General features: G+C 39.3%; 1 protein-coding gene across 5 annotated transcripts in view; it reads right to left on the reverse strand.

Moving 5' to 3' along the window:
* The window catches only part of Stard13 (StAR related lipid transfer domain containing 13), a 501,526-nt gene that overhangs the window by 214,620 nt on the left and 262,732 nt on the right, over positions 1 to 24,174 (reverse strand). The window contains exon 1 of one of the 5 annotated variants that reach the window (XM_013141051.3): positions 8,171 to 8,590. The exons of the other annotated variants lie outside the window; for them this stretch is intronic. Coding sequence (XP_012996505.2) covers positions 8,171 to 8,294 — 124 coding nt within the window. The 5' untranslated portion in view covers positions 8,295 to 8,590. Of the gene's footprint in view, positions 1 to 8,170; positions 8,591 to 24,174 lie in introns of those variants that run through there. 5 annotated transcript variants of the gene reach the window in all.

Raw genomic sequence — 24,174 nt, forward strand, 5'->3', positions numbered from 1 at the left:
GGGACAACTCCTTGTGGCTCCTTGTGGCTGGAAGATGTGCAGTTCAGTACTGCTTTTGAAGGTTTCTATGATGGATACAAATCAATATTGGGTAATGGAGAGAAACACCGTATTGTCATCTTTATGATGTCATTGTAACAACTCATACCTTTCCATATAGTGGTAGATTAGTATAATTTATGCTTGGTATATCTTTCACATTTTTAAACATTTGTCCTTTAGGTTGTCATTCAAATCATGAATATTGAATTAAAAGGAAAATATTTTCAAATAGCCTTCAAAGAATCTGAAAATATTTCCATTTTATCCAGATGGAGAGGGGATAAAGACTGTAAAATTCTATGATTTGATATGAGATTGTATTAAAAAATTATCTTTATGCATTTAATTTCTTATCTAGAAAGAAATATTAAAAATATTGTATACTATGATGAAATATAGCTAATGCATTATTTATTGTACAAAATAATAGGACTAAAAGATTGTGAAATTTTTATTTCAGCTAAAAATATTACTAAGGAAATATTCTGCCAAAGAATATAAAATAGTTTGACACAGCAGATTTGCAAATCAATATTGTGTAGTCATGGCACATTCTATACTATATTTTTGCAATTTCTGGAAGCTTGCTCTATTTTTGGCCAGGTAGATAAGTTACATGATTTGAGCAGCATAATAAAATGTATGTGCTTTGCCAGGATACAAGCACAGTACTGAATTAATATACTGTACTGCTGTCTTAACGTGCTTTGACAAGGATGCTATTTCATGGCTCAACAAATACTTATTGACTAACTACAAACATGAGAAAAATGTTTGCTCTCCAGCTAAATGGTTTTAGGACTAAACATTGAAGGACCCTATAAAAGGCCCAGGAATGTCGCAATCCTTCTCAAACCACTTTTGTTTTTATTTTGCAATATCACTAAACTTGCAGAAGCACAGGAGAGAAATAACTATTAGATAAATACCCAGAAAACTACAAGGTTTCTAAGTAAAATATTCTTTGTGACTTTTGTGTTCAACATAAAATTTAAAAACACAAAATGAAACTAGATATTAATTTTATTAGGCTTGTCCTCCATGACTAAGTGGTCAGGTGTATGATAAATACACACATACACATACACACACACACACACAAGTCACACCAAATGGCCTTCTCAAAGGACTTCAGTCAAAGCAGCTCGTTTGGGTGTCTTATTCAGTGCAGCTACTTGCAATTAACATGGTCTTTCTTGGTTCCCATTAGGAAATTTCGTTATCTCTCAGGGTTAACTGGAATTCTTTTTTCACGTTTTGATTCTTTTTCCCCCATTTCTCTATTCTCCCTTTAACCTCTCCTCCCTTCCCTATTAAAAAAGCTTTGTTTTCATTTTTTCCTTTTCTTAATATTTGCCCCCCACCTTCCTTCTGTTCCCCTTCCCACGTCTCTAGATTCCCTTCCCATTTGAACAAAATATTGCAGATAAATTGGGTTAAATTTAAGTTACTGTCTTGACAAACACAAAAAATAAGATGATAGCTATTTATTTTTCTTTAAGAAATGGTTACTTCTTAACTTTTTATGAACAAAGCAAAGACTAACAAAGATGAGAAACTGAATACAATATTGGAAACATTAATACCCCAAAGCTTTCCTATGAGCCACCTTCTGTTTGATCCAACTATTCCTGGGTACCATGACCTAGAGAAGCAACTTGTCCAACATAAAGCTCTTACCATACTCTACATGGGCCCAATTTGTCACAATAAAGGTTTATGTTAAGAATATATTGTTCTTTTTTATGACTATAGGGAAGGTTACCTTGAAAAGCCCTCCCTGCTGCTTTAAAATTATAATTTTTAAATTAAAAAGACTATTAAAAATGAGTCAGGGATATATTTATATGATGTATGTGCACATGTGTACAGTGTGTGTTTATGTGTATACGCATGTATGGTCAGTGCTGAGGATAGAAACCAAGGCCTCATGGATGCTACATATGTCCTCTACCAGTGAGCAATAAGCCACTGCATGATGATTTTACACATTAACATTTCAAGCACCTAAATAAATAAATAAATAAATCACAAAATTACTCAATATGACACTACTATTTTTCTAAAGAATGTAGAATTTAGGACTAGCATTGCTATCTAATTCCTCTAGAAATTAAGCACATACATATTTATGTTCAAATATTGTGATCTAAATGAAGAATGCCATAGATCTTGGCCCTTTGTCTTCCCATGCTACCATAGTCTCTTCTAAGTAGACCTGCAGAGGTTTGAGACTTTGTAGAGTAGCTGAATGCCAGTGACTCCAAAATATATTTCCCTGGCTCTGCCTTTCCTCCCAAAGCTCTTCTTGCACATCCACTTCTTTGACTCTGACTTTAACTTTTGGATGGCTAATAAGCACTCCAAGGTGAGAGTGGCCAACACAGAACTCTGTTCCTCCTCTGTTCCTGCAGCTCTGCCAGGTGCCCGGACTGGGCCAACTTTACTGCACCTGTTAATCACTCATACCCAAACCTAGAGTCCTTCTCCCTTTCTTGGACAAGTCATCTCTCATCACTGTGATTTCTACTTCAAAGATACTCCAAATTTGTTCCCTATTACCCTTGCTCATGTTACTTTTTATGTGTCACCTGGACTACTGCTGTTAGTTATCTACTCAGGTCTCGTTATTTCTCTTGCTAAAATCCTGTGTAGAATAAAGTCAAATTTCCTTCCTTATAAATCCAGCACAACTCAATCTTATAACCTGACCTCGTCAAGGCACCTGATGTTGTTTCTTTCCCTTCAACCCTAATATCTTTTTCATTATTCTCCAGGGACCACTGATCTCTCTCTCTCTCTCTCTTTTTCTCTTTCTCTCTCTCTCTCTCACCTATAGTTACATAAGTTTGCTTGACATCATAGAAGCAAAACTTTTCTTCAAGGCTTAAAATGCAGCTTGAGTATCTCCCATCCAAAATGTTTGGGACAAGAAGTGTTTTGATTTCAGATTTTTTCAGATTTTGGAATATTTACATACACATAATGAAATATCTTGTGGATAGGACCCCGCTCCAAATGCTAAATGCATTTATACTTCATCACATGAAGTCAGAGGGTAGAATTTTCCACCTGTGGCATCATGTCATCCTTCAAAAATTTTAGATTTTGTACCATTTTGGATCTGAAATTTTTGAATGAGGGATTCTCAACCAGATAACCTTATATTGGATCCAGAATTCTGTGAATTATCATGTGGTAATTAATGTAAATCAGTGATTCTTAATCCCACTGCAAATTGAAGTTTTCTGCAAAGTTTTTAAAAAATATGGATACTTTGGTAGGACCTGAACTGAATCAGAGTCTCTGGGACAGGCCAGGGCATCGGTGACCTGAAAGGCTCCAGATGATTCTCTATGTAGTGAAGGCTGAGAACTCTCATACAAATTATGTACTCTCCTTTAGTTTTAATTGTATATTCATTTGACTTATGTGCTCTTTTTGGTTATTGTTAATATAAATCACATCTCAATATAGACCCATCAAGAAATATAGAGGCCACCAAAAAATATATGCATGCTTCAGGAAGAGAAAAAATAATAAACGTCTAGAAACTAATGGCTACCACTTTGAACATTTCTTGTAACTGTAGCGGTCAAAGGTATCTTGTATCCATTTCATGATGTCTCAATAAATTTAGTATTAAAATACTTTTAAAAGATTTTCTTTTCCTGAAATGTTTATATACTTGTTGATGAACTCTGTATGTTTTTTAAAAGAGCAGCAACAACTACAAAAAGTCGAGCAGAGTAGGATGGTTTATTCTTCATAGTAATGTGGTAATAGAAAGGATGCGGGGTACTGTGCGTGGAAAGGACTGGCTGGTATCATCCTGTACTGTTGATACCATGGAACACAGATTTTAACAAGGAGCTTTTATGCTCCGTATTTTATTTTTGATCTTGCTTTATATTAAAGATCCAATCTTGTGTTTATATCACAGGATGCTACCGTTAGCTTTCAGAATGAATCTGTTCTAATATGGCAAGAACTCACTGAAATTTGGTGGAATTAATGTTCCTACAAGACCCAAATTTTTCAGTGTTTTAAATTAGTGTATTCTTGGCAGCAATATAACTTCCTGTGACTCAGAGAAATGACTTAAAATGAGACTATAAAAGAAATCAAAAGGCTTGACATCAGTTCACAAACCTATAGATTGTATGACTATAAAAGAATCAAACATATGGAATTTAATGGTTTAAATTTCCACTAAAATAGTTGAAACTGCTTACAAACTATAGTTGAAACTATTTACAAATACCATATGCTAATGAATATTCTTTCTTTAGACTTTAATTACCCTATAAAAAGTTTAAAATTGTCACTAGCAGTGGATGATCAGAGAACTGGGGAAGCTAAAAGAATCTGTCCCTCATCACCTAGAATAAACTTAAGGTTTCTTTTGGGTTTAGAACAGCCATTCATTCTTGAAGCTTCTGCTCTGGTCAGGGGTGAGGTACACCACACAGGGGCCCCAATAAACTGGATGCGTTACTGTTTATTTATAAGCTCATATATTCACCAGACCAATTGGATGACCAGGGACATCTCTTTTAGGTATGTAAGGTTATCCTTGTAATTTTTCCCAGATACTTTTAAAATTATAATTCTTCTAAAATGTATTTACAAGTCATAGCCTTAGAAAAGATTCAAGAGGAAGCAGTATGGTATAACAGGAAAGGGCATAGTTGGCCTTTGACTACCGAAGAACTGAATTTGAAGCCTGCTTCAAACACTAACCAGTTCTGCCATTTTGCAAGTAAACATAAATTACAACCACTAATGCAATAGTGAATCCTGAAATGACTGATGACAGAAACTCTTGCTGACCCTTACGAGGATTAGAGTCTTGGGAAATTAAGAGGCATGCATGGGCAGAAATGTCATAAGAGAATTGGAAAGCTCAAGAAAGACTCCCAACATAATCTCTTTAACAATAAACACCTTGCATAATTTTTCAAAGAAATGAACATATTTGACCATCATTCCCATCCTGTCATTAGTTTCATTATTCGTGTCACTGTGATCTATGTTAAGATATGCCTTTCCAGTTGTGTATCCCTTTCTTCCTGAATACGGCCCCACACCACAGAAATCCACAGGCTCCTCCAGCTGTGGGGGCACCTGCTACCAGGAAAGCTGAGGCAGGAGGATCAGAACTTTGAGCTAGCTGGGGCAGCTTAGCAAGAACCTGTCTCAAAGGTAAAAGAAAGAGAAGGAAGGAAGGAAGGAAGGAAGGAAGGAAGGAAGGAAGGAAGGAAGGAAGGAAGGAAAGAAATCAACAGGTTTCAGCAGGTTTAAGCGGTTGTATTCTTCATCCTAGAACTCTGGAGCCTGAGGGAGGAAGAATACAAGTGCAGCCTGGGCAACTAAGAAACTTAGCAAAATCCTGTCTCAAAATAAAAAATAAAAAGAGATGAGAATGCAGCTCAGTGTGAAACCCTGGAGAAAACGTTCTGTACTGAAAAAGCCAAAGCAAAGCAAAACAGTTGGGTTTCTCTTTTGCCTTTTGTCCAGCTGACAACTTTTCATGAGGGATAGGATAAAAATTAAGGTTAAAATTAGAGTGAGAATAAAGATTTCCTTTCTTAGAATGTGAAAGAGCAAGAGAATCGATTATCTTCAGAATTCTCTGGGCAACAAACACACGTTTTGCCATAAAGCACTCTGAACACTGTTCCATTGACTAAAGCGTAATAACGAAATTTTATGCAAGTTAAAGAAATACCGGCACAAAACTTTTTTCTGATAGAAAAAGATAAACAAAACAAAACAAAAACACAAAAGCCTCGGATTGTCTTTTGCCAGGGAAGATGCTCTCTGAAGAAATAATCATACAGGTGATTATTCTGATACTTTGAACTGAACCATATAAAGAAGGCTTTTACAAATGAAGAACACTTTCACCTAGAAATGATGCCAACATTAATAATTTAAGTATTGCAGTGTCCCATGGCCAAAGTTCCATATTTTAGCTACCTTAGCAAGAAAACTCAAGAAAATCAATTTGCATCTAAAAGCTCCTTCATGGAGTTGGCTTGGTTTTGTGGCAAACATCCCAGCTTGAAGCCTGCTTCACAGAGGATTGTGTGGTGCCAGCTGAATAACCTGCTGGCATCTACTCTTAGCACAGTGGTAAGCAGATTATGGGTAAGCAGATATTAATATTCTGATTAAACATTTTAAAACCTCATACCACTATTTTAAAAATAATTGCACTTCTCTCAGAGAATCTTATACTTAACATTCTGAAACCACTTTTAGGCTTAACTTCTATATATTCATGGTCTTAAAATCTCTATGTGTAGTTTATTTCCCAGAATCAATAGTTTTTCCCTCCATTGATTTACCTGCAATGCCTAACTCTATGTGAATATATGATTTTTCTGGACAATCTTAGTGGTTTTAAATCATTGTGTAGCACTTTGTTCCCCCCCAGATCTCCTTCTGAAAGAATATAGGGCTGCAATCATCTTTGGTCTCACCTTCTATAAAATCCCAGCATAGTCTTGGCAACTCTCCTGGAGAGACTTCTTGTTTCTTAAAGATTTACTGAGTTCACAAACTTAACTAGCAGACACCACGAAAGAGATATCTGCAGTATGCATTCTGAAGTTACAAAGCAAGTGAAGTCTACTAGGCCACAAAAATATCACCAAGCATCACATAGATTACACAGTTGAGCCCAATAACAAGGGGACGTTATTAATTGTTATTAATTAAAGTCTATGATGCACACACAGAGAAGTCTTCAAACATCAGAGGTCAAAATTACTGAGTGACCACAATTTACTTATGGGTCCAGACTGGAAAGTGTTTATTTCTTGGGTGCTTACTAAATGGAGCCACTGTGCTGGAGGAAAAATGTGGGCTGAGCATTTTATGCTCACCAGATTATTAGAATTATCTATGAGGTCTACTTCTAATTTAGCTAGCTTGATAAAGACTCTGCCCAAGGTAATATACACTTGGGCTTCTGCTCCAGAATGCTGTTAGGCTGATGGGGAGATGTGGTTGCTTGGGTCTAATATCAGAACACCAGTCAACTTCTAGCTCCTAACTTGATTAGCAAAGGTGGGGGCTGAGCAGGTTAATTCTTGGATGTCACTTCTTTCCCTTCCTTCTGCCCACCCTTCTGCTTCAGATTTTTTCCTTTAGAATTATCTTCCACTCCTTGGTCATTGTTTATATCAAGAAATATTTCTGGAGAGGACAACAAGGTCAACTTGTTGTCCACTCATGGTCACCTCAAAGGTCCTTCCCATCACACTTCCCCCATTCCTGAAGCATCTTCCAAAAGCTGGAACACAGGCTAAGGAAGGCCTGAATCCTAAACTGCCCAGGAACTGTTCCATGGAGTCCAGTTCAATGGGACAACTTCCCCTGATTGGGGCAGTGTGGTGCAGTGCCGAAAGGGACTCCAGCTCCCGGGGAGGGCTCTGAGGTGTCCAGCACTCACAGCACCCATGGCCCTTCAGGAAGAAGGCTGCTTGGAGCAGGCACAGACCTGGGGCTGCAGCGGGGAGGCTGGGGGCCTGGTTATGGAGGAGACTGGCTTTGGTCCTAAGCAAGAATTCTTAAACACTCCTTGGCTCAGCATAATCAGCTTCCTTTCTCCCATTCTTGGGCAATGAGTTTCCCAAAGCAGACCCTTTCTTTTCAGCTCCAAAGTGAAGAGGGCCTGATGTGCAGCTGGACAGGGGCTGCGGCCAGCTGTTTGGCTGTGCCAACTGTCTACCTGGCTTCCTCCAAATCCTGTTCCTCAACCCCCACCATCCTGGTCGCCTGGTCTCCTGGTCTCTGCAAGCTTGGGCTACACTCCCTGTCCTGTCGGCCACTCACCGAGTGGACACCGAGTGGACACACGGAAAAGGCTAAGTTGGGAGAGGGGCAGCTCTGGGCTGGGCACTTACTCGGGGTGGGAAGGGATGGCGGCGCCAGGAGCCGGCGAGAGGCGGCCGTCCCGGTTCCCGGTTTCCCTCCCGCCAGCGTGGAGCGCGGGGCTGTCAGCGCGCACCGGGCGTCCCGTCCCGGAGGGTGGTGGGCGCCGCCCGGTCCGTCCAGCCCGGTCGGAACCTGCGCCCGGAGCCCGCGCCCGCGAGTCCCGGGGTCTGGGGACACCGACCTGCCAGCCGTCTCTCCCGGACGTTCCTCCACAGTAAGTCCCAGGCTCTGGCAGTGGAGTCCCGCAGCTGCTCACTGATTGACCTTCTGAGGGTCGTCTGGACCGCTCTGCGCCGGCTGATCATGTTAGATCCGTCCGCATAACGACCGGCCGGCGGACTCCTCGCCACCCACCGCCACCCCGCGTGGCCCCGCGGCTCAGACGCCCGGCCACCCCAGAGGCCGGAAGGGGCGCTCGGGCAGGGGGCCCCGGGCCGGCCGGGGGCGCCACATGGGTCGGTCCGGCGCTGCACGGCGCGGCCAGGAGCGCGGACGGGACGCCTGTCACCGGCTCCCGGCGGGCCGACCGACCTAGCACTCTGTCAGCCCCTCTCCTGCCCTCTCTCCCTCTCCCGCCCTCCGCGGCTCCCTCCTCCCCTTCCTTCGCCCTCTCCCGGGCTGTGGAGCGCCCCACTCCTCCCAGGCACGCGCTCTCCTCCCGCCTGGTCCCCTGGCCCCAACTCAAGACAACCCTCACTTCTCCAGTTTCTCCCAGAGATCACCGACTGCACCACTCTCTTGTTTTCCATACTTTCCATCTGTCAGTCCCAGAAGCCACCACTGTCACAACCATAACAGTTTTAAGTGTGTCACAGGAAGTCACCAGAGTTTTCCAGAATTCACATCGCTTGAGACTAGCCACTTGGTTTGGCTGACCTGTGTCTCTATACTGGTGCTTCTGCACACCTCAAGCCTTCTTGATTCCATCAGGGACATCGTTATCTGCAATCTACAATGAAATTATGATGCGTTGAAGAGTTAAAATATTATTTCCACTGAGTAAGCATCATGTCAGAAGAAAGTAGTTTTTTAAAATATTAAAGTCAAACTGCAAGGAACTCTCACGGAGTAGATTTGTTTACCCTGAAAAATTATTAGTATCTGTGTGCAGTCAAAGACGTAGGTATTATGAGAAGATGAAAGCAGAAAAGTTTTAAGATATTTTGTGCCAGAAAGCATAGGCTGATAATTAGAAACTAGCTTGGATTCTTTCAGAGAAGAGAGAAAATATATCTTTCAGAAATACATAGTGAAGTGAATACCAAATTATTTTCCTGGGGTGCAACTCTTCATTCATAAGGCAAAAACACTATTACCTGAAGCATTGGGGAGTCCTGAAATTTCCAAGGTTTTGTTCTAAAGTGCTTAAAACACCCTAGACAAAGCGATAGAAAAAGACCGCTGTAATCAAATGATGTGATTAATGCTGAATGCTCAAGTTTAGTAATAGAAAGAGAAATACTTCAACAGCAAATTTCTGTATTCTTAAAATAGTAAAATGTCTAAGCTCTCATCTTTTTCTTCAATGTCTTCACCTGACTGCTCAATGAACGCCAAAATTTAGTTCATTTTTTAAAAATCCCAGGTGTTCCATAGGTAGTTTGAAAATTCAAGAAAATTATTCAATCCTCCCTTAACTACAAAAATTGCTACAGACTTAGAGTAAAAAGCAATCGCTATCATCATCTGTTTGGTTCTAAACTTCTGGTAAACATTTCCTGCATCAGTTTACACTGTTGGTGGAAAATGGTGGGTATGTAGGACACTAGTTTTTACTATCTTATTATTTTAAATATTTAAAAATGTCCCCTACTGACATATACTTCAAATGAGCTAGAAAGTAATGACGAGCATTTCTGTACTATCATGGTAAACCTTGGAAGTTGTCAGTTGGGAAGCAATAAAGTATGGGTCAGATACATACTCAAAATTATAGCAGCCAGTCACAGACTGAGCTAGTTACCTCCTGGACCATGTAAAATACCCTTCTTGTTATAGCTTCTGCTTTGTATGTACTTAGTAGGAACAAAATGCTCTGCAAGTTTGTTTGCTTGTAAAGTGGTTCTGTCCTTTATAACAAAATGTTCAACAATAGTATTTTGGGGCTGTGTATTTAACTTTTAAAACAGATCTGTAAATGAATTTGAGGCAGTAGTTGTGACATACATACAGAAAGAGAATACTGTAAAGAACCTTCAAGCTATTTCAGATATCATTTAGCTCCAGTGAACTTGGCCCCTACTACGTTTTGTTTGGATAGGCATTTTATACTCAGATGCTTTGGATTATGTATTTTTTCCCCTAAATGACTAAATCGGAGCTAGATTCCAGCATTGCAAATCAGTTTTGGCTGTTGAGTGGCTCATGAATGGAAGACTGTCCAAGGGAAGCCAGATGAAAGGCTGAAGTGATCTGCCCAGAACAGGTGCCGCTTGAGCAGCCTGTGCCACACAGCACAGCTCTGCGTTCTGCGGGGCCCAGCTGTTGGCCCTGTTGGAAGAAATCTCACAGCTGTGCAGATGGAGCTGCCTCAAATGCAAAGTGTTCAACTCCACGGAATGCTCCTCCAGGTAAGTTGGAGTCTTTTAAGCAGGTCCAGAGAGAGCATCAAATCTCATTCTCCACAAGGTGTGTTTCAGAGCTGACCTTGCATCCCCAGGCTCTTCAGCCCCTGAGGGCTTTTTACTGCAGAGAAGACAGTTCAGGTGGCCTCCCCACACCTACCGTCTTGCTTACTTTCTTCTCCTCACCGTAGAAAACAGTGCTGCTCCTTCTGCAAGACTAGTCCTGAGCCTGTGCTCTGCTTTCTATCCCTTCTTATTCCCACAGGAATGCACTACATCTGCTAGTTCCTCTCTACATCTCTCTCATTAGGTTCAACTCTCAACCAAACCAAAACCAGAAAAACCACCAGCACCGCAGAGCGTGCTGTCTCCACTCTGTATCTCTTAGAAAAGGAGTCTTTCCTTTGCCATCAGTGCTCTCTCACTCCCTCACGGATTCTGTTCTTGTGAGCATCCCCAATAATCTTCTGGCTGCTGTCTTTGAGACTCAGCTCTTTGAGACTCTGCTGCCTATTCCTTTCCCCTTAACACCGTATTGCCAGGGGACATCCTCTCTGGGGCCCTCCATCCACACCAGGCCTCTTGTGGCCTCTCTCAAGGCCCACACAGACAGAAAGTACATGAGTCGAAGGGTGTCTGGAGGCAGAGACCTGTTTGACTTTCATGTTTCCGCTCTGAAGTGGTACCTCCTGGGGGACTGTATTGTGGATGAAATGATGGCATCTACTTGGCACATAGAAGGGATTCAATCTATGCTGCCAGCCTGATACTATTATTATTACATCACTGTAATAATTCCCTAAATCTTTCCTGAGTTTTCTGAACATCCAGCCTAAATAATACCATTACTGCCTCCTTCCATGGCATCCAGTTTAATTTTCACATAGTACTTAACCATTTCTGGACAGTTTGTTTGTTGTGTTTATTCTGTCTTTGAGTTTATTCAAAGCTCAGGCCTTTCCCTTGTCCATCTTATCTTTCTGTACATTCTCAAAACCCAGAACAGTCCCCAGAGGCAGTGTTCAATAAATCTTTGTAGAATAAATGAATGATTATGCTCGAGTCATATATTCTGTACTTGAATCATTTATTTTCTGACTTGCTCTCCAAATCTGCTCTTTTTTCTTCTTTTGAGACAGGGCCTCACTATGCACTTCAGGCTGGCCTTGAACTCACTATGTAGCCCAAGCTGGCCTTGAATTTGCAGTGATCCTCCAGCCTCAGCTTCTTGAGTGCTGGGATTACAGGCATGTGCCACCATGCCTGGCTTCATAGGCTTCTTATCTTTTCTATTCCCCTCCCATATTAAACTCTGATTCTGTGCCATTGTCCCTTAATGAAGAGGAGAGAAGCACATTTTTCTGTTGGGCATTTTGTTATTGATAACCTTTGCTTAAGAACAGAACCCAATTTCTAACTATGCCATTTTAGGTTTCTTTTGACAAAAGCCCATGGCAGTGGCACATTATTTAATGTGGTTTCCAGCACTACTGTGGGGGAACCCTCAACCTTGCAGGGACTCATCTCCCTTTGCTACAAGATAGTGATGGGGAGTACTTGCAACTGTCCCTCTGCAGGTCCCTTAGGTGCATGTTCTAGGCTACAATTCAGTCTCTTATTGAGGGGGGCGGAATTCTGAAATGCACTCATGTTATTTATTTCCTCATTAAAAACCAGGTCCCTGAAAGCTTTGAAGAAACTGACTTCCTAAGCTGTGTGTCCTTGGCTCACGGTCACCTTGACTGCCCTGTTTTGTGTCTCAGTGCCCTGACTACCACAAAAACAAGCTGCCAGCAATCATGCTAATGATTTTGATAGTTCTATTGATTAAAAAAGCGTTCAGGTTCAATGTTTCCTTGAAATGAAAATGCAGCCTTAGCTGTAAGCTCTGTGTTGTTAATTACTTTTTCTATGATTAGTACTTTTCTAATGCATGCTGGTAAATAAATGTCTTGAATCTTCAGGCTTAATATTGAATCATAATATGGATCCTTCTTGATTTATGATGGTGTTATGTCCTGCTAAACTCATTGTAAGTTGAAAATATTTTACATAAAAGTGCATTGGATCCATCTGGCCTAATCAACATCAGAGCTTAGCCATACACTGTGAAGTTTTCCCTACTTCCCCTTGTGACCATGGAGCTGACTAGCCACTTTTTCACTGCTGCCTAGCAGAGCAAGAGGGAGAAGAGAACCACAAATCTCTAGCCCAGGATAAGACTCAGATTCAAAATTCAAAGTTCAGTTTCTAATGAATGGATTTTTGTATCATGATAAAGTAAAAAATCGCAAGTCAGGGACTATCTATATTTTACTGATTTAAAAATACTACCATACCTTTATATATTTTTTCATGTATGTTCTTTGGGACCACCATTACCATATAGGAAACCCTAGTGTAAAGTCTCACAAATCTCTGATGGAACCACAAACTATTGAAATGAAATTTCCAGAGATTATAATCCTCCTCACATCTGCTTGCAGATAACACTGTGGCATTCTTCAAGCTATTTCATAAAGGTTGAATAAATTCAGCTTAGCACACCGCTTGCTTCATTATGTTGATGTAGGAAAAGTGACCCATTAAGATTCATCCATTTTGCTATGGCTGCCCTGGTATAGTTCATTGAAGGCGTCAGTACACTTTGGAGATACTCAGATGCTCACTGTGAAACATCCAACAGTACTACTAAGCTCTCTAAGGTCAACAAACAAGGCAGCTGAGAGACAGTAAAAGCCAGTGGCCCTGAACCCCCTCCGCTCCACCTGCCCTCCTGCCAAATGAAGTGGGAATAGTACAGCAGGGAGCAGCCAACGAGGTTCACGCCCTGTCTACACACCTGCCACACCTGCTGGCTGTGTGATCTTGACAAGCTGTCTTTCTGTTTCTCAGGCTCTGCGCCCCAAAATGGGGCTCATAATAGAGATTTTGGCAAGGATCAAGCACAATTAATACATGTAAAGTACTTTAAATGGTGCCTGTCATAAAACGAACATTCATTAAATGTCAATTGCTAATATTATTGCTACTGTTATTATATTGCATAAACTAATTTTGCAATCCTAATGAGATTCTAAACAGCTAAAATCTGGCTAACATCAGGGTATCAGAATGACACCAAGCAGTGGTATAAAACAGCAAACAATTTAAGAAGTGTAAGAAGAGAATTCAAATCTTATCAGTGAGTGATAAGCAGCAGGAGTGGTGGAAGCTGGTAACCTCCTGAAATCTACCTTTCCTTTTCTGTCACATGCAGAGAACATTTTGTTCTGCTTACCTGATCAAAGTTTAATTACATGTGCATATTTTACACATTCAATGTGTCATCAAAATGAAATGTATTGTTTAAAATAGGAAAGATTGGGAGAATCTGCATTTCTTATTTGCATGCTAAATTCATATTTATTCATCAAATACTTGCGTCACCTTTGGCATCATTAAAAAAGGGAGCACATATTCTACACTTAGAGGGAAATCTTTTGGCAATATCTCAGCAGATACTCTTACCTTATTACTTAATCTAAGCAGGTGTGACATTTTCTTTAAGAATGCCTTTGCATGAATAAGCCCGCGCACTAGCTTAGTGCTATCTGGATTGAAGCAGTTTGTGTATATTGTTTAATATAGTAAATGCATGAAGTGGGCATTTGTTCTTTGGTGAAAGTGACATGCAAAAGAAAAACAAACACCAGGCTCAGGAACATTAACAAACATGATCAAGACCACTGGTTTCTTTCCCTATTTCTTCCCTTTGCAGTTCTTCAGAAGACTGAGGGATTGATGGAGCTCGAACAACCGAACAACCGGCCCCTTTAACTTAAAAGCTTTTCTCGGGGCTGGGGATTTAGCTCAGCGGCATAAGCACCTGCCTTGCAAGCAGGCAGTCGTGAGTTTGATCCCTGGTACCGGAAAAAATGAAAAAGACAAAAAAAAATAAAAAATAAAAAATAAAAGCTTTTCTCCTATCACCTTGCAGAACTTCAGAGGTTTGCGGACACTATCTTAGGACCATCAAAAAATGTCAGCTTTGTCACTGATGAGTTAAATCTATTTCATTCTTAAAGTAATCTGGAGTCCTTGTATTCAAATTTATCAATAAGCCCTTAGGAAAACAGGCTGGTTATCTAAAGGATTTGGAAGCTAAGTCCATATTAATGGAGTGATTACTTCAAAATACCTCCCAGTCCTCTTCCCTGACTTTTTCCAGATATAATGATGGGTTAGGAAGACCAAGACTAGGTTCTGCCAACACCCTGAAATATTTCCTTGTCACCAACAAAACTCTAAAAAGTGAAGGAAATATTATAAAATGTATTTTAATTTATTATGTTTTAAAAAGCACGAGTCTCAATATGAAATTCCCTATTTCTTCCAAAATTAAGTCAAAAGTATTTGATTTTAAAGATGGTTTTGTTAGTATCTATGATAACATGGTGAGTATGAAGGAGTTACTATGTTCAAGAATTTCTGGTTCAATGGAAATTACCATCAATGTTTACTGTCTACTTTTCTTCTGTCTACTCTCTTCTGTTAAACATCCTTGGCTTCTTCATGAGAAAATACAATATTGTCTATATCACTTCAATTGTAACCAACTGACCCTTCATAGATAATGGCAGAAACACACTTTTGGCATAATTTCCTTTTTTTATAAAATATTTTCTGGGTATCATTTAAAATAAAAACAGCTGCTAATAATTAGGAAAAAGTTATAATACCAAACTCATGTTGGAATCTTGGAACATTTTTCTAGATTTAATTGATATGTCAATGTATTTGTATAACATAGGACCTCTGTCTATCTTTGTATCTAGACAAAATTGTTGTTTTAGATTTTCTTAACTTGTAAGACAGCCTCACCATCACCTCTCAGGAGGGCTTTCCTAACTACTTATCTGACTAAACAAGCTGTTACTTTCCTGAAAGCAGGGGCCTTGCCTTTCTTCCTGGACACTAATGCCTAGCATCTAGAACCTGTTTGGCATAAAATAGGTGCTAAATAAATGTGATGAATGAGCACACTGTGCACCATTTGTCAAGAAAATGCACATCATCACTGGAGAGCTTCAATGCTGTTGATCCTGTTCTCTATCTTCTGAATAGTTTAAATTTTTCTTTTCTCCTCTCTGAATCTTTGTCTCCACCTAGCCACTCCCATGGACACACCCTGGGCTAAATCTTTACCCAACCTGGTGTGTTTCTAAATCTTGAAGCTTTATCTCAGCTTCTGTGAGGACCTTGTGTCTTTTTAGCATTCCTCATCTTGCTTGTGATCTTTGCTTTGCAGCTCCTTGACTTAATCAGCTCAGCCTCCTCCTTCACACCATTCTCTCCCAGACTTTGGTTAAGCTCTATGAGTGAGACTTTCTACCACTGTGTTACACACACACACAGAGTGAGAGAGAGAGAGAGAGACACACACACAGAGACAGAGACAGAGACAGAGACAGAGAGACAGAGACAGACAGAGAGAGAGAGAAACAGAGACAGAGAGAAACAGAGACAGAGAGAGAAACAGAGACAGAGAGACAGAGAAAGAAAAACAGAGACAGAGAAACAGAGACAGAGAGACACACACACAAACACACACAGAAAGAGAGAGAGAGATACAGAGACAGAGAGACAGAGAAACAGAGACAGAGAGAGAAACAGAGACAGAGAAACAGAGACAGAGAGAGACACACACACACAAACACAGAGACACAGAGAGAGAGAGATTATACTTCCTTGTAATTCCATGCTTGCCTGGTAATAATCCTATGTTGAGTCTTATATCCACCAGCGAAGTCTCGGAACTATACAGCCTGTAACATAACGCTGATGGGGTAAAACATCACCAGCTCAGTTTTGGCCATTTCTCCATCAGGTCTGCTCCGATTTTCTAGGAATGGCTCCAACCGGTCTCTCAGAGCTTCATCGCCTACGAGGGTGCGTGCACACCTCATCCTCCTCAGCATCAATACTTGCCTCACTGAAGACACAGAGGACCCGGCAAGTGCATGAATGCATCACTTCGTCCAGTGCTTTTACGCTTGTTTGTCCTGCTTGGAACACACTGGATTTGGGAGCTGGGAAGGGAAGAATGGCAGGTTCCTTTCTAACCTACATAAAGTGAATTTCACTCCCCCACTGGGTTGTGATCTTCTTGAGGGTAGGAAATGAGTTTTTAATGTCCGTTCCTGAGGACCAAACAGTGTTCTAGACAGTAGTGACCCTTTATTTATGGTGTCTTCACTTTCCGTGGTTTTACCTACCCTTCGTCAGTAATGGTCTAAAAACATTAAAGGGAAATTCCAGGAATAAACAGCTTTCATACTTGAAGTTGGATGCCATTCTGAGAGGTGTACTCCAGCCCACACACCTAGGGTGTGAATCAGCGCTCCGTCCAGTGTACACTACCCGACTATCAGCCACTAGCATCTCAGTGGTCACGGTGCTTGGATTCAAGTAATCCTTAGGCAGTAACCTGATACTATACCACAGTGCCTATGGACTGTGGTTCATGTCATCACATAGGCGTTTTATCATCTCATACCATCACAAGGTAGGCGAGTCCAGTGCAATAAAGCACTCTTGAAATATTATTTCCGGAGAAAATATTTTCATAACTTTTAATTTAGAATTTCAGTGTATTATTATCATTCTCGTTCATAATTCTTGTTGTTAATTTCTTATTGTGCTTCATTTATAAGTTAAACTTGTTCAGAGATATGTGCACATGGGAAAAACAGTGTATATGTGACTAGGTACTAGTCTAACATCAGGCAACTATTAGGGGCAACTGTTTACCTTCCAGTGATAAGGAATACAGCACGTGTGCAATGTGTACTCACTGAATGAATTAAGGATTGAAAACTGGAGCAGCAGAGTGAAGGCTTGGAAACGGAAATATACCCATGTGTCATTCAGATGTTGTGGTGTTCAATTTTACTGATATATTTTTATTCTTATTTTTTTGGTACCAGGGATTGAACTCACGACCTCGCACTTGCCAGGCAGGTGCTTATGCCACTGAGCTAAATCCTGGGCCCGAGATGTTCAATTTTAATATATTAAAAATAGAAATTAGTAATAGGCACACAAACATAGATTTTAAGTTATGATCAATAAGTTATTCAAAATGATGGGAAATTTTTAAAATAGCAATATAGTTATGGTTACATGGTTAACAATATTTTGGAATATTTAGTCAGGCTGATTAATTTAAAACATTGCTTAGGATTGTCTTCCCTCTCCAAATCTACATGTTAGTCGTATGAAAGCTAATCAGAAATTAATTCCTTTACTCATGCAAACAGGATATGGAGGATGGAGTTTTCTGTGTGAAAATATAAATTTAGAATTATTAGAATTTTTAAAATGCAATAAAAATTAATTAGGTTTTCTTTAACATATGAGAGAGTACTATAAATTTAATACGTATTAGTTTCTGCTATTAGTTTCTGCATGGAAATACAATTTTTTTAAAATGAGTAATCCTACAGCTAGAGGAAAAAAACTAATTTCCTTTTGGCCAAGGTCTTTGTATTTCTAAAGGAATACAGAATAATGATTTAAAAAACGGAAGAGCAATACAGAACTAGAGAGTATAGATAGGATTAGAAAGAGATCAATTAAATCAAAGGTGAAGGCACGGAGAGCAGTCTCTAATGTAGCCACCACAGTGGAGGAGCAGGAACAGAACTACTAACATTTAAGCAAGAATCATTAGTGCCTTCTACTTTAGTGTGGGGCCATCACAAAGTAAACAGATTTAGACCCTCTGTACCTCAAGCAGGAAATGAACCCTGCTCTTGAGAGATGAGGGTAAGGATAGAGGACAGAAAGATACAATGGTTCTCCATGGGAGGGTGGGAAGTGATGAACCAAATGTCCACATCTTCCATGGTTTCTAAGAGAAGCCTAGTGAGTAACAGGAATGGGAAGAGAGGGCATGGAAGGGAAGCGTTTCAAGCCTCCTGGTCACATAACAGCACCCAGCTGGTACCTCCATATTTCGTCCACTGTTGTAAGGCTAAATCCTGCATTTAAATAGCTTGGTCTGCTGGAATACAACAGCTGGGCTTAGAAGGAGGCCTACAAGGAAGACAAGGAAATGTGGCAAGATTTAGGGTCCCTTCTCATCTTCATTCTCAGGTGGTGGCAGCCCCGAATGAGCATAGGACTTCCTAGCAGATGAAATGCCTCGATTTCATCAAAGGGACTTTAGAGATGAATAGTGGAGTGGTAAATGTCAAATGGCAATCCTTTAACTTTAATTACTTTGAAAAATAAATCATGCCCACGCAACCATAATTTCACTGCAGGTCAGATGTCCAACCGGTAAAACATTTTTCTGTCTTCTCTGTATTCAGTATACTTCTCTTGGTATAACCATAAAACATAATAATTTTCACTTAAGGTATTAATTCTCCTTGCTTCAAATCTTTGCTGTTATTTTTCTTCAGGGGTTTTCTTTTCTTTTTGTACCACTCTCATGTTATTTTTAAAACGTCTTCATACAAGATACCATTTAAATTTCCCAGGCTGGCCTTGAACTCAGGATCTTTACGCCTCAGCCTCCCCAGTGCTAGGATTACAGGCATGCCCCCCCTACACCCAGTATTAAGATATTATTGGCATGCCATAAAGTGGCTTTATCCTAAGAAAATATTTTTGTTTTCCTCTTCTCCCCTCTCCTCCCCTTTTCTCTCCTCTCTTCTTTCCTCTTCTTTTGTGCTGGTGATTGAACCTAGGATTTCACACATTCTGGGAAAGTGCTTCTGTTTCTAAACTATGCTCACAGGCCTTTTTATTTTAGTTTTGTGACAGGGTTCCCTTACATGCATGGCTCAGTCTGACCTCAAACTTGCTTCAGCTTTTTGAGTAGCTGACTGTGCCCAATTTATAAAATCAACTTTATCCTATTTATGTATGTATAGGACAAAACATTGTATATTTGGGTTTGGTGTATATCCTTGTGAATGAGAGGAACCTACTGTATATATATTACTATATAGAAAGCTTTTTATTCTAGGTTTATTTAGTATTATAGATGCAGGATAGCTTAAACTTGCTAAGTCAGTAGATATAAAATTTATATGCATATATCACTTGGCTACACTAGTTAAAATACCTGCAAGTAATACTTCCTGAGATTATATTATACCACCTGTAGAAATAATTCTGTCACACATTTTTAGAAGGATTTAATAAATATAATTCTGAGGCTGATAGCCAATATGTTTATTTTTAGATAACTGGATTTCCCTGAAGTTAATCTGTACATAATTTTTTAGAGCAGAATTGTCTCCAAAATTTTTACTTTATTCTGCCCAAAAAGATTTCTTAGAAATAATTATTTTATGTTACTAACCTTAGTTTGTTTATCATTTCTATTAGGGCCATTAAAACTTAACCAAGACAAATGGTTTTGATTTTAGATTTTTATTTCCTTCTTTACAATTTCTAAGCACCTGCCTAACCACCTACCCAAGCTTTGCTTCCTTAAACATCATTCAATCCTGCCATGAGGCTGAAGTTTTCCTCTTACTTTTCTTAGCTTTTAACCACCTGCAGCTCAGTAACAAGGATTGTATTGTCTCTCTATTTTTGCTTAGCAATTAGTTGACTTACCTGTCAAGATAAACCTCCTATTCCTATTATTGGATATCTGGATTAATGCCTTATGAAACAGCATATTTGTATAGTTCTATGTATTTCATAAGCATCGAACTGATTTCCTAGATAGGCCAACTATTATATCAACATTGAATGAAAGGAGCTTATTGCTGGGGGATCAAAGATGAACTATTATGAAAGCTAACCTTTTGGATATAGGCTAAAAGTTTATTTTCTTGGAAGGGTTTTTACTGGTTATGACAGGAGATCATCCATGTTCTATAAAGGAACACTGTTTAAGTATCTTGTAGCCCAAGTCTGCTTTAAAAATACATTAAAATTGGTACCTCATCAAGTGATTAAGGGGCAGCAATAACAGTATGCACATTCATGACCTTTCTGTCATTATAGAGGTGACACATCAAGAAAGAGGAAAAAGCACTATTTTAATCAGGTCAGAGATGAGCTAAAACATAGTCCAAATGGTTTAATTTTTGACCATTTTTATTTTATAAAGTTTATCTTACACATAAAAGAGAATGTTTCAAGCTATTTCTTGATCTTTTAAATTATTTCTAAAAAAGCACACATAAGGGTAAAACTTCCTGCTGCATTTTGAACCTGAAGATAGTTCTGCCTTAAGCAATTTATTAATGCTACATCTAAGTGATTTTGATTAAATTCTTTCCAACATATCTAGGCTCCTATAAACTGCAATAGAGATAGGGAAAATATTACAAATATTTTCCAAAGGCACATAGGTTTTAAAGACAAAAACTTAGTTAAAAAATAACATTCACCCCATATTTTGAAAATCTTTCTTTGTGATTTAATGTTCATTGAGTTAAATCTTGAGTGAAGAATTAAAAAATTTGCTTTAACTTGTTCATTTCTGTTTTCATCCTTGAAAGAAAAATACCACAGAGTAAAACAACTGCTAGACACTAGTGTGGTATCTTATTACATGATTTTTTTGTTTGTTTGTTTGGGTTTCTTTAATCGGTACCAGCGATCGAACTCACGACTACACACTTGCAAGGCAGGTGCTTATGCCGCTGAGCTAAATTCTCAGCCCCTCTTATTACATGATGTAAATCAATTAGAGATGATTTGACAGAAAATCCAGGTTTAATTAACAACATTCTTTCTCTGACTGTATTTAGTATTACAGTAGAGTGTGGCAAGTACTTCATCTCAAAGTATATTTAAGACTGCATATTGTTTTAAGCAAATTTAAAAATTAATTAGTCTCTCATGCAAAGTGAGTGGTCCTGGAATAATGTATATCAGGACTTTTCACTTTCAAGTCTATGGCCATTAGGATTAAATGCCCAAAGAATTCTCCTCCCCATCCTGATAATGTGGCCTGGGATTTCCGTCCTCTCCCTCCTCCACTGCTGTCTGGTATTGCTTGGGTTCCTACTCTCTTCCTCCACTTCAAACACTTCTTATCTTAGGGGAGTGCACCTCATGACTAACATCTGCCCCCCACTTCCTCCTAGAACCACCTCCAACTCTGTAATATAACCTGACCTGGCACATCAAACAAGTTTCTCCTGTTCTAGCCTTGGTCCTATAATATAAAAAGTCTTTCAATGAAATGCTGCTTCTGAGAACTAACTATAGATAAATATTATGGCAGCTTTCTTTGTACTCAGTACCATAATTAGCATCCATTTACCCATTCAACAAATATTTGTTGGGTATTGTACCTTGTATATGCCAGACACTGTGTTGGGCATGTAGTACTATGGTATTGTACGCAACTCTTATCTTTCTTTATGGACTTATACAAATTAAGAGAATTGATCAGTGTTTAGGAGGGAACAACTTTCCCTTCTTTCTTCTTTACTGTTAGCAGGAAACGACAGCAAAAATAATTGACAAAACTGTTGAAAATTTCAGGGTCAGTAAACATTCATTTTACATCTACTATATCCTGGCTCCACGCTTGGTTCTGAAGATAGCAATATAAATACAAAAGAACCCAGGTGATGAAGGGTTTAGCAAGCATAGATAAGGAAAGCTTTGAGAATGGAGCCATCCTGGTCAGAAACTACATAGAACTGGGGACAGGGAGGAAGGTGAGGAGGAGCATTATGAGGATCCAGCCCAACCCTGAATAGCCTTCAATGTGTTAACTAAAATAGGAATTTTCAGCCTTCAATTCAAGGGCCTTCTTGGAGCCTGTGTTGGTTCATATTCTATTTCTCTAATTGAATACTACAGACAGGGTGAGTTTTTTTTTAAAGAAACATTTTTTTCTTACAGTTTTGAAGTCTGATAAAGGCTGCATCTGGGGGTAACCTTCCTGCCTGAGGACTCTCAGAGTCCCAAGGTGGCAAAGGGCATCACATGCAAAAGCAGTGCAAACAAAAGAGCAAAACTGGCTTTTACAAAGGACATATTTTCCGGACACTCCATTGGCCATTTATCCACTAATGACCCAATCAACTCTTAAAGGTCCCACCAGGTCCCATTCCTTCATACCTTGCAGTGGGAACTAAACTAAAACATGAGTTTTGATGGGGATGTTTAAATCATAGCAGAAACCCTCCTCTTCCCTCCCAGCATTCGTGGTTAGGGATTCTATGGCAGCTCATCTGATCACCACACACCTGTCTTACCAAATCACAAAAACTACCAGTAGCTTGGAGTTGGGGTGTTTTGTACACTGGAGAAGCAATTAGGGGTACCAGGTATACCAAATAAAAACACAGGATTCCCAGTTTAATTAGAATTTCAGGTAAACAACAAATAATCTTTTACTCCAAATAGGCACAGCCCATTTTTGTTTATATTGTTCTGTATTTTATCTCATAACTTTAGCGGGGAGTAATATCTATATTTGCATTTAGTCTCATCAGGTGTTCCAGACCCCAAGTCAGAAGTACTGTCCCCTACTTCTGTCAGCTTCTGAAAACACTGAGACATTTAGCAGGTGCCTCTTGGTTTTCTTTTTCTGCTGACGAAGAGGAAACCCTACCAACTTGTGATCTTCAAGGAACAAATTAGATTTGGCCTTTGGCAGTGAAAATGCCTCTCCTCTCTCTTACTGAGCTTTTTTCCCTTCAAGCAACTTGAAAAATCACCATCTTTATTCCATTTCAATGCACTTGACATTAGCAGACAAAAAAAATAAAATAAAATAAAAGCCACTCCAAGAAAAGCTTGTATGTTCAAGCAACTTTTCTAATGGATACTTATTCATCCATCCTGAGCAAAGTTAATGGAATGGAAACAGGTCTCATGGTTCAAAGCAGACAGAAATCAACTTGAAAATAAATTTGACTTTTAATCAACTGAGTTTACTTTTAGGATCATATACAAAGAAGCATCTGAAGGCTCATTTTTTACATTTAAAAATATGTATATATGCTTATATATATACATTTAGGTGAATTATATATATTTCAGATAAGGTTTACTTTGAAGACAACTGTAAGAAAAATCTCCTTTACGTTGAGAACTTGTCATTAATGGACTAGGGAATCTCTGCGTTGGGCACACATGGAAATTTCTCAGAAAATACATGTTATATTATTCAAGAAATAGCCAGTTTTATAAACTTTAAATTTCTATAGGTATTTTTAGTTTTACATTCAAAAGATAAATTATTGTATTAGCTCAAGATACTAGAAATGGATACACATGACATATTTGTTTTTATGTTCTTGGCTTTATCCAAGGTGTTTTCCAAGTGACTTTTCTGCCACTTGAGAGAACAACACATAGCTTCTGCATCGTTTTTCTTTTTTATCTGTAAAATGGATATATTATGGCTTAGATCAATACTGCCCCTCTCCCCAAAGGCTCATGTGGTCAGATGTAGGGCTTTGGAAAAGTGATTAGATTATAGGGTGCTGACTTCATCAACAAATTAATTCACTGATGAGTTCACAGCTAAATGGGCTATCGGAAGGTGAGCCCAGGTGGAGGACTTTGTTCACTAGAAGCAGGCCTTTGAAAGTTATGTACGATTCCCAGCACCTTCTTTTTTTCTCTGGCTCTCTTGCTC

The sequence above is a fragment of the Cavia porcellus genome, unplaced genomic scaffold, assembly GCF_034190915.1.
Source record: "Cavia porcellus strain 051 isolate PalLab524CR breed Dunkin Hartley unplaced genomic scaffold, mCavPor4.1 scaffold_21, whole genome shotgun sequence".
Lineage (NCBI taxonomy): Eukaryota > Metazoa > Chordata > Mammalia > Rodentia > Caviidae > Cavia > Cavia porcellus.